This window comes from Callorhinchus milii, unplaced genomic scaffold (genome assembly GCF_018977255.1).
Source record: "Callorhinchus milii isolate IMCB2004 unplaced genomic scaffold, IMCB_Cmil_1.0 Scaffold13, whole genome shotgun sequence".
Taxonomy (NCBI): domain Eukaryota; kingdom Metazoa; phylum Chordata; class Chondrichthyes; order Chimaeriformes; family Callorhinchidae; genus Callorhinchus; species Callorhinchus milii.
In genome coordinates this window covers 18,802,032-18,810,805 of record NW_024704754.1, presented here as the reverse complement: position 1 = coordinate 18,810,805, position 8,774 = coordinate 18,802,032, and the positions used below count along the sequence as shown (strand labels likewise).

Genomic DNA, 8,774 nt, shown 5'->3' with positions numbered 1-8,774 from the left:
TGGCGCTGCAGTACCTCGCGGTGGCCACGGGGAGCCGCTGCAGCGCGACATTGGTGGCGGGTGACGCCGGGTCTCTCAGCCTCCAGCCCGGGCTCAGCGGACAGCAGAGGCCGAGGCTCAGACCCCCCCCAGGCCCGGCCCCCCCCCAGGCCCGGCTATGCTGCGAGGAAGAGGTCGTTACCGAGCGCACAGCATAGAGGCGTTCAAGTGCCGCAGGCGGGAGCAGGAGCAGAGTGAGCGGCCCCGGTCCCCAACTCCAGCCCCAGGCTTCAGTCTGTCACTAGGCCCCAAACCCCGGGAGGGGTCTGACCCCCGGGTGGGGGGTGGGGGGGTGTCTGACCCCCGGGTGGGGGGTGGGGGTGTCTGACCCCGGGTGGGGGGGTGGGGGGTGTCTGACCCCCGGGTGGGGGGTGGGGGTGTCTGACCCCGGGTGGGGGGGTGGGGGGGTGTCTGACCCCCGGGGGGGGTGGGGGTGTCTGACCCCCGGGTGGGGGGGTGGGGGGGTGTCTGACCCCCGGGTGGGGGGTGGGGGGTGTCTGACCCCGGGTGGGGGGGGGGGTGTCTGACCGGGTGGGGGGTGGGGGGTGTCTGACCCGGGTGGGGGGTGGGGGGTGTCTGACCCCGGGTGGGGGGGTGGGGGGGTGTCTGACCCCCGGGTGGGGGGGTCGGGGGGGGTCCACACACTATAATAATGGCGGCGGTTGACCCGGCGCCTCCTCCCGTCTTCGCGACGACTCTTCACGGGACACCGTGTACAGTGCAGTGACTTTGTGTCGTGTAGTGACTGTGCGCTTTGTGGGCAAAACGCGGCGGCCAATTGCGTCCCCGGCGACGTCCCCACAAACAGCCGTGGGGTTGAGTGGGCAAATCGTAATGTTTGGGGGTGGGGGGTGGGGGGGGGGGACCGTTACCCCCGGAAAGCGCTTTGAGGCGTCTCATCGCCGTGAGAAGGCGCTGTGTGTCGAGTGAAGCGATTATTATTATTACGATGACCCGATGGTTGCGATTGCAGTTGATAACCCTCGTGGTCCAGTCTCACCCTCAGCCCCGGAGGGCCAAAGCCCCGATGGCCCTCCCGGGACCTGCGCCGTGTGTTGCGGTGTGAGATTCCGCGCGATGCCGTAGTCGGACGCGGCTCTCATCCCTGCCCTCTGTTTCGAGCGCAGCTCTCAGGAAGGCCCGCAAGGAGAAGCAGCTGGTCAGCAAGAGATTGCTGAGGGACGTGTGGGAGGATGGAGATAGGATGGAAACCGCAGAAAGCCCACTGACCCGAGAGGAGGTCAGACACCATTGCCTGAAACTACCTGCGCTGTAATCAATCCTCATCCGTACTCCGGTCGGAGTCCCTGCTGTAATACCCTCTCGTCTCTCATCGCTTCAGGTTTTGCAGCTACACCAGAGGATCCAACTGGGAACTGAAGACAGACTCGTGGCTTTGCGGTGCCTGCGCCGGGCACTCCAGCAGAAGGAGGTACAGCAGACGTTTCTCAGGTACTCCTGACGTCCTGGGCTCCTGGGTTCTCAGCCCGGTTGGGTACCAGAGAAAAGCACATTGGTGCGTAACCTTAGGCAAGTTTCCTTACTCCACACGTGTCTGTTTACCTCGCATCAACTAGTAGGAGCCTGGTGTTAGTTCATTGGTGGATCGCTTTCTGGTGGTAAAATTTCCTTAAAAAAATTAACAAATTTGGTCATTCAATCCACGACCGTTCGTGGGACACTGCTGTGCGCAATTGGCTGCTGCGTTTTGCTCACAAAAACACTTTACAATACCCTGTGAAGCACTTTGAGACATCTCAGTGATGTGACACGGTGCTATATCAATTGCAAGGATTATTATTATTAAGGCTGACAGATGGGTCTGTACTATAACATTCTGTACTTGTATGATTCAGATTTGTAAATGAGACACATTGGAACCAGTAACAATGTCCGGGCAGTCAGTAGCTTAACGTTCTGCTCTTTTGCAGCCTGGACAGCAGTCTGCATGTCCTGGTGGGTCTGTTCACCAGTAACCTTGCCTCGGTACAGCTGGAAGCAGCAGGTTGTTTGCTGGAGCTCTCTCACTCAGACGACCCCAGTATCTCTCTGCTCTGTTTGCCTGCGACTCCCTATCTCCTGACTTACCTGTCGGGCCGGAGCGTGAGATTCACGGTAAGGGTTTCGCCCACGCGCCAGCGAGACCACAACCGCGCCGTGCTGCGTGAAGTTCTCTCGGATACAAGCTGGGCTTGCGTCACTGTGTTGCAGGAGCTGTGTCTGTACATTCTGGGGAACCTGGCAGCAGAGAATGCAGCGGTCAGGAGGCAGCTCATGGCACAGGGTGTGATTCACGCGCTTGCTACCTGTCTACAGGTGAGTCACGCCCCACACACAGCATTGTGAACGTGCAGCCCTGAATATCGTCATTGTTACAGCACAGAAACAGGCCATTTGTCTGGGCTGTTATTATTTTCTTTGAACTGTGGTTTGTGGCAGAAATGTTCACATTATCACCACCCTCTGCAGTTCGGTGCTATTGCTTGTTACCAAGACATCATCTGGTATCGCACACATACGGTTGACAATCCTGTCTGTGTTACAGTCATCTGAGGGAGCCGTGGTGGAGGCTGCGGCCTATTCACTCTCACAGCTCCTGCAGGGCAAGGAGTCAGCCCACAACATTGTACCGTAAGTGGCTTCTGACGCCCGTAACCCGGTGGGGGTGGGCGGGGGTTTGTGGCTGAGCGCAGAACAAACTCACGGTCAATCTGGCCATCAGACTCCGGAGCGGGTTCATCCAACCCAATCACATTGTCTCTTGCCCTTCAGACACAATGGGATTTTGTTTCGCCCACAAAATACACAGTCACTCCACTTTACAGTATACCCCGTGAAGCGCTTTGAGACGTTTCAACGAGTGATAAGGCGCTGTGTCAAATGCAAGGATTATTATTATTGTAACGCTGTCTGTTGGCCCTCACTATGATTTCGGACGAGCTGTCTGTTATAGACAGTGTCAGAGAACCTGTGGATTGTGGGAGGAAGGGAATAGTGAGTGGGCTCAATGGAATGAAAGGTCTTCTCCTGTTTAACGCTGCTGCGATAGAAACAGGAGGAGGCCATTCAGCCCCTCGAGCCTGTTCCACCAATCGATACGATCATGACTGATCTGTAACTGAAATCCAATTCGGGAGGAATAAGGTTTTCTCTGTTACTCTGCAGCGCTGAGCTGGTGGCTAAGGTGATTCCTCTGCTACTCCAGCTGTTGGTTGCGGACTCCCAGTGTGGGGTGTGGGCAGCTGTGGAGAGTGCCTGGTGTCTGCACTACATTATCAGCAGGTAACTGTCTGTCCTGTGTGCGTGTGTCTGAGTGCCAACAGTCGTCCTGTTCTCCATTACATTGTGTCCACTTACATACTCTCCAGCCAGGAGCACTGAATAAACCGTTGTCTCTTCTCCCTGCAGTGGTGCCATCAGTGAACATCTGGTCTCTCAGGACATTGTGAGTCGAGCAGTGACACTCCTGATCGCTCTGGGCAAACCTGGGTCAGCGACACCTCCGGACACTGTACATTTGGTAAGTACAGGAGCCGAGACTTGTCATCTCCTCTCGTGGGCTGTGATACCAGTCACCACAGCACTCGTCTTAAAGTGCTTCATAGACAGATCGGCATCAGTGTGCTCATTGACAGATGGGTGTGGGGAGATGATGGATACAGTAGTTGGCAATTGAGGTGTGAGTTTAAGACACTCGAGAAGCTGTTCCTAGGATGTACAGTATTATTATTTTGTCTACAAAATATACAATCAATCCACTTTACAGTATATCCATTGCAGCGCTTTGAGACGTCTCAACGCCGTGATAAGGCGCTATAACAAATGCAAGGATTATTATTATTATTATTACTTACACCAGACACTCTGTGCTAATGTGTCACTTGATGCCCAATACAGAGCTGGTTCAAACACTGAGGGCAAAATAACATGTCTGAACCTTGCTTCTCTCCCCCCCCACCCCCACCGACCCCCACTGTGGCTTCAGCTGATCATCCCTGTGGTGCGCTGTTTGGGAAATCTCATCGCCGGCGAGGAGACAAATCAGTGCAAAGCTCAGATCCAACAAAGCGACCTCCTGCCAACCCTCGGTCTCTTCATCACAAGCTTCTTACACACTCAGCCCTTTGTGGCACGGGAGTGTCTCTGGCTCTTCAACAACCTCACAGGTGAGGATTAAGCGCTCTGGGACACTACCCAGAGTGCGGGGTGCTATTTAATGCAAGTTGTTGTTGTGAGCATTTCATTTCACTGAACAAACTGCGGAAATCCAGGCCATTGATGAATCATATTCACCTCTTTCCCACTTCCCATCCCTCCCTGCAGCTGGTGACGCTCTGTTTTGCTCGGCTGTGCTGGGTCTGAATCTGGTCCCCATGTTTCTCCGCCTGATCCCATTCTCAGGGGGAATAAACACTCAGGTAAGTGGGCGCCTGGCGGGGAATCTGGTCTTGTGTGTGGGTGGGTGGGTCGGTGCGCACTGTGTTACAGTGATAGTGTTTGGTTAGCTAGTTTGAAATATCTGTGCTTGATACTGAACGAGGTGCACAGATCACTAGTCCGGTCCAAGTGAAACAGCAGTTGTTAATATTGCAGCGAGTTCTCACCCTGATAAATATGCAGCATGCTCCCCTATGATGTGTGCTGACAGGCACTGCTGGTGCTGGGCAATGTAGCTGAGCTGGGCCCAGAGACCTGCCAGCGACTGTACCAGGCGGACGTCACGCCTGCTTTGTGCTGCGCTCTCCGGATGGCTGATGTGGAAGTGGTGCGTCTGGCACTGGAAGTGCTGAACATGATCTTCTTACACTGCCCAGAGGTGAGGCTGTCACACTCACAAAGCAACTGCTCGGTTTGTTCATAATAGACTAACATATTGACTGAAAAAAAATAAAGGATAAATAATAATAATTTAGTTACTCAATCCGCGACTGTTTGTGGGACACTTCTGTGCGCAATTATCTCCCGCATTTCACCCAGAAAATATAGAAATATAGTCAATTCACTCTGCAGCATATTCTTTGAGATGTCTCAAAGACGTGATAAGGCGCTGTATCAAATGCGAGGATTATTGTTCACAGATGGTGCGCTGTGTTGTACGGAGCTCTGCCTGATAGGCCTGACCCCCCACCTCCCCCTGTCTAATGCTCCCATTGCTTCTCACAGGCCTATGTAGAGTTTGTGAAGCAAGATGGGGTCCAGGCCGTGGAGGCCATTCAGTACAATGCAAACGAGGAGATTCGAGTCCGTGCCCACTTCCTGATGGACAAATACTTCACGCAGCAGAGCGAGGTAAGCAACGAATGCAGAGTTAGCCTCGTTGGGTCACTTTGATACGATTTGCTTTGGACGTCCTCCCGACATGAAAGTCACTATACAAATGTAATTTTGTTGTTGTGTAGAAAAGACTCTTTGCCTGGAGTCTCCTCCGTTAAATCTTTTAATTGGCCTGAAGAGTATCAAGGAACAGCTTAATTAATTTCCTCCCGACACCTTGCTTGAGTGGCCACACGTCGCACATAGTTTTAAGATGACCCACACACGATAGCCTGGTGCAAAAGCTGATCGCCCTAAGCCTAGCAGATGGGAAGAAGCTATGAGCCCTTCTGAGATGAGCTGTCTTTGGCCTCCAGTGTATTTGACCGGAGCTATCTGCGTTGCCATGTGTTTATCAGTTTATTTTCTTTCTGTCTTCAGGGCTCATAGTTTGAAGTCTGGGAATCTTCCGCATGTGGCTAATGGACAGTTCGAGTACACTTCGGGCAGAACAAGAGTTCTGAGCCTCACTTTCAGCAGCTGTGCTTAACTGAACATGAAGCGGTAATAGATGGGTCACGGAATCACTGCACTGGAGGACGCCAGGTACTGTATGTGTCAAATGGATGTGCTGTTGCCAACACCTGAGAGGATATTGCAATGATCTTTCAATCCTGTGGACCAAAAGATCTGCAATTTATTAAACATCTTGTTGCTGAATTAAAATAGTTTTGTGTTTACTGACAACAGATTATGTACAACCCACGATGAGTAAAGGAACCATGGTCTTATTAAACACCTAATACGATCACATTTTTTTGTTTGAAACTATTTTTTACTGAAATTAAATTATTTGAAATGAACAAATGGGTGTGCTGTCTTGTTACAATTAGTGTAAAGTTTCAGAAGACTTTTATTGTAGCTCTGCCTTGTTATAATTAATTGGCAAATGTGTGCATGTGTATGGGACACTGGGCTTGTATCCATTTCAGACAGCTGGAAGTGAAAGGAATAATGGAGTTAAAGGAATCCAAGTGAAAGGAATGTGGGGCAATCTCAGCTCTATAAACAGTGGCCATTTGTAAGACTACAACAACAAAATTACATTTCTTTAATGTCGGGAAGACGTACCAAGGCACTGGACAATCAGTGTTTCGGACCTAAGCTGAGGGTCGGGACTGGGGAGGGTGGATGGCGGGCGGGGGAAGGAGGGTAACCGAAAGTACGGTCGAAGAGGAGGGTCTTGAAGGAGGCCAGGGAGGGGGTGAGTCGCAGGGAGGTGTTCCAGAGGGTGGGGGCAGAGTGGCTGAAGGTCCGCCCGCCAATGGTGGGGCGGGCAAGGTGGGGGACGTAAAGTAGGCCAGAGCCCGCTGAGCGTAGGGAGCGGGCAGGTTGGTAGGAGGTTAGAAGGTTGCAGAGGTGGGGAGCAATGGGGCACATAAATATTTAATTCATTTATAGTGCGCTTTATTAACAGTTTCCCTTTCAGACCAATGATATTTGAAACAAGACAAGTGTGTTTTAAATATGTTTATTATAGTTACATTTTAATTTACTGAAGACCTTCCACTGTGAAAGCAGCCGAAGAACAGCTAATATCCCACGTCCTTTTTTTAAATATCCCTCAGTATTCAGTCCTTATTTTAAAGGATTGCGGTTAATGAGAGTCTCCAAGGCCTTTGCCACTTGCTCGGAGTTTAAATTATCCAGTGGTATGCTTTGCTCTCTCCCAAAATCTAAACAGGAGAAGAAAAAACAATAACCAGGTACAATCTTTCAGTCCCCTTTTCCCACAGATCCAACACTTCCGTCAGAAAAATACTGAGTAACAGGTCTTTCATAATATTTTTCTAATGTAGGATTATCCGTAGCAGCTTATAGTCGTTCAAATGGTCTCCAAGTGTTTTATAGTCAGTATCTCTTACCATATCGAGCCCACAGTTTAGGTTGCACTTCCGCGCACTCCCGGATTAGTATGGGAAATTCTAGATTTGCCTTCTTCAGCGTCACATAGTGCTGTTCAACGAATTCCCTTTTGGAAGAAAAATCATGGAAAACGTTACTATCCACTGACATGCTGACAAGTGGTTGGGGATAAGAATGATGATCGTTGCATTGGACGCGGCAGCTTGTCACGGCGTTGGGACGTCTCAAAGCGCTTCACAGAATATACCGTGAAGTGGGATTGACTGTGTATCTTGTGGGCGAAACGCAGCAGCCAATTTCGCACAGTGGCGTCCGCACAAACAGGCGCGGATCGAGTGACCAGTGACATTTTTTTTGGCGGGTGGGGGATGGGGGGACAGTATGATACAACTTAATATTGTATGACACAATATTAGTACCCAACAAACAAACTGTTAATGGGGTACCTCCCTCACACATTACCCCCTCCACCTTCACCTCCTCCACCCTCTCCACCTCCTCCACCCCCTCCACCTCCACCCCCTCCTCCACCTTCACCCCTCCACCCCCCCCTCCTCCACCTCCTCCACCTCCCCCCCCCCTCCCCCCCCCCCCCCCTCCACCCACCCCCCCCTTCACCCCCCCCCCCCCCCCCTCCACCTCACCCCCACTCACCCCCTCCACCTCCCCCCCCCCCCCCCCCCCCCCCCCCCCCCCCCCCCCCTCACCCCCCCACCTCACCCCTCCACCTCCCCCCTCCCCTCCCCCCTCCACCCCCCCCCCCCCCCCCCCCCCTCCTCCACCTTCCCACCCCCCTCCACCTCACCCCCCCCCCCCCCCCCCCCCTCCACCTCCACCCCCCCCCCTCCACCTCCCCCCCCCCACCTCCCCCCCCACCTCCTCCACCTTCACCCCCTCCACCTTCACCCCCCACCCCCCCCTCCACCTCACCCCCTCCACCTCCTCACCCCCCCTCCACCTTCACCCCCCTCCTCCACCTTCACCCCCTCCACCTTCACCCCCTCCACCTCCACCCCCTCCACCTCCTCCACCTTCACCCCCTCCACCACCTTCACCCCCTCCACCTTCACCCCCTCCACCTCAACCCCCGCCGCCCCCTCACAGGGTGTCAGGAGGAGCCGACCGGCCTCCAGGCCTCTCCCCTGACCCCCGGCCGGTGTGTGTCAGTGTCCGAGGCCCGGCCTCAGGCCCGGCCTTACCCACCTGACCCCCTGACTGGCCGCCGACCTCTGGCACAGGTGCAGTCTGACCTCCCGGAGGTTTCCGCTCAACCGCGAGCCGATGCCTCTGACCACGGCGGCCGCCATGTTGTTACCTGAGCCCCACCGACCAATCAGCTCCAGGTCCCGCAGTACTGCGTCACGCTAATTGGTCCCTAGAAACGTCACTCGTGACTGTCAGCCAATAGGCAGCGGCTCCAGCAGCCAATGGCGGTGGGGAATGCAGGCGGGGCTCTGATTGATCGCTGCCGACGTCACTCACGGGTAACGAATCGCAGCAGAGGGGAGGGTGATTGGCATGTCCGTCAGCCAATGGGGTTGAAGGACGTGGGCGGG

At 53.9% G+C, this 8,774-nt stretch overlaps 2 protein-coding genes across 2 annotated transcripts; one reads left to right on the top strand and one right to left on the bottom strand.

The window, feature by feature from the left end:
* Positions 1–120: 120 nt before the first annotated feature.
* On the top strand, positions 121–6,148 carry tmco6 (transmembrane and coiled-coil domains 6). Its single transcript, XM_042340161.1, has 13 exons — positions 121–233; positions 1,167–1,279; positions 1,382–1,491; positions 1,971–2,154; positions 2,251–2,355; positions 2,585–2,670; positions 3,205–3,321; positions 3,448–3,559; positions 4,025–4,205; positions 4,363–4,457; positions 4,688–4,855; positions 5,203–5,328; positions 5,734–6,148. Exons 1-13 carry the CDS (start codon positions 158–160, stop codon positions 5,740–5,742), a joined length of 1,482 nt encoding a protein of 493 aa, XP_042196095.1. The 5' UTR covers positions 121–157; the 3' UTR covers positions 5,743–6,148.
* A 659-nt stretch (positions 6,149–6,807) lies between these two features.
* On the bottom strand, positions 6,808–8,570 carry ndufa2 (NADH:ubiquinone oxidoreductase subunit A2). The gene is made up of 3 exons (XM_007901959.2): positions 8,422–8,570; positions 7,218–7,324; positions 6,808–7,028 (listed from the first exon to the last, which is right to left on the bottom strand). Exons 1-3 carry the CDS (start codon positions 8,523–8,525, stop codon positions 6,931–6,933), a joined length of 309 nt encoding a protein of 102 aa, XP_007900150.1. The 5' UTR covers positions 8,526–8,570; the 3' UTR covers positions 6,808–6,930.
* Positions 8,571–8,774: the final 204 nt, after the last annotated feature.

What these genes read in the sequence shown, in the direction of transcription:
- tmco6 (XM_042340161.1), top strand. Translation starts at nt 158, where the DNA reads ATGCTGCGAGGAAGAGGTCGTTACCGAGCGCACAGCATAGAGGCGTTC. An exon ending in GCTCTTCAACAACCTCACAG is followed by an intron (nt 4,206 to 4,362) that starts GTGAGGATTAAG and finishes CCCTCCCTGCAG; the next exon opens with CTGGTGACGCTCTGTTTTGC. An exon ending in TCTTCTTACACTGCCCAGAG is followed by an intron (nt 4,856 to 5,202) that starts GTGAGGCTGTCA and finishes TGCTTCTCACAG; the next exon opens with GCCTATGTAGAGTTTGTGAA.
- ndufa2 (XM_007901959.2), bottom strand. Translation starts at nt 8,525, where the DNA reads ATGGCGGCCGCCGTGGTCAGAGGCATCGGCTCGCGGTTGAGCGGAAAC. An exon ending in GCGGCCAGTCAGGGGGTCAG is followed by an intron (nt 7,325 to 8,421) that starts GTGGGTAAGGCC and finishes TTCTTCCAAAAG; the next exon opens with GGAATTCGTTGAACAGCACT. An exon ending in TAAACTGTGGGCTCGATATG is followed by an intron (nt 7,029 to 7,217) that starts GTAAGAGATACT and finishes TCTCCTGTTTAG; the next exon opens with ATTTTGGGAGAGAGCAAAGC.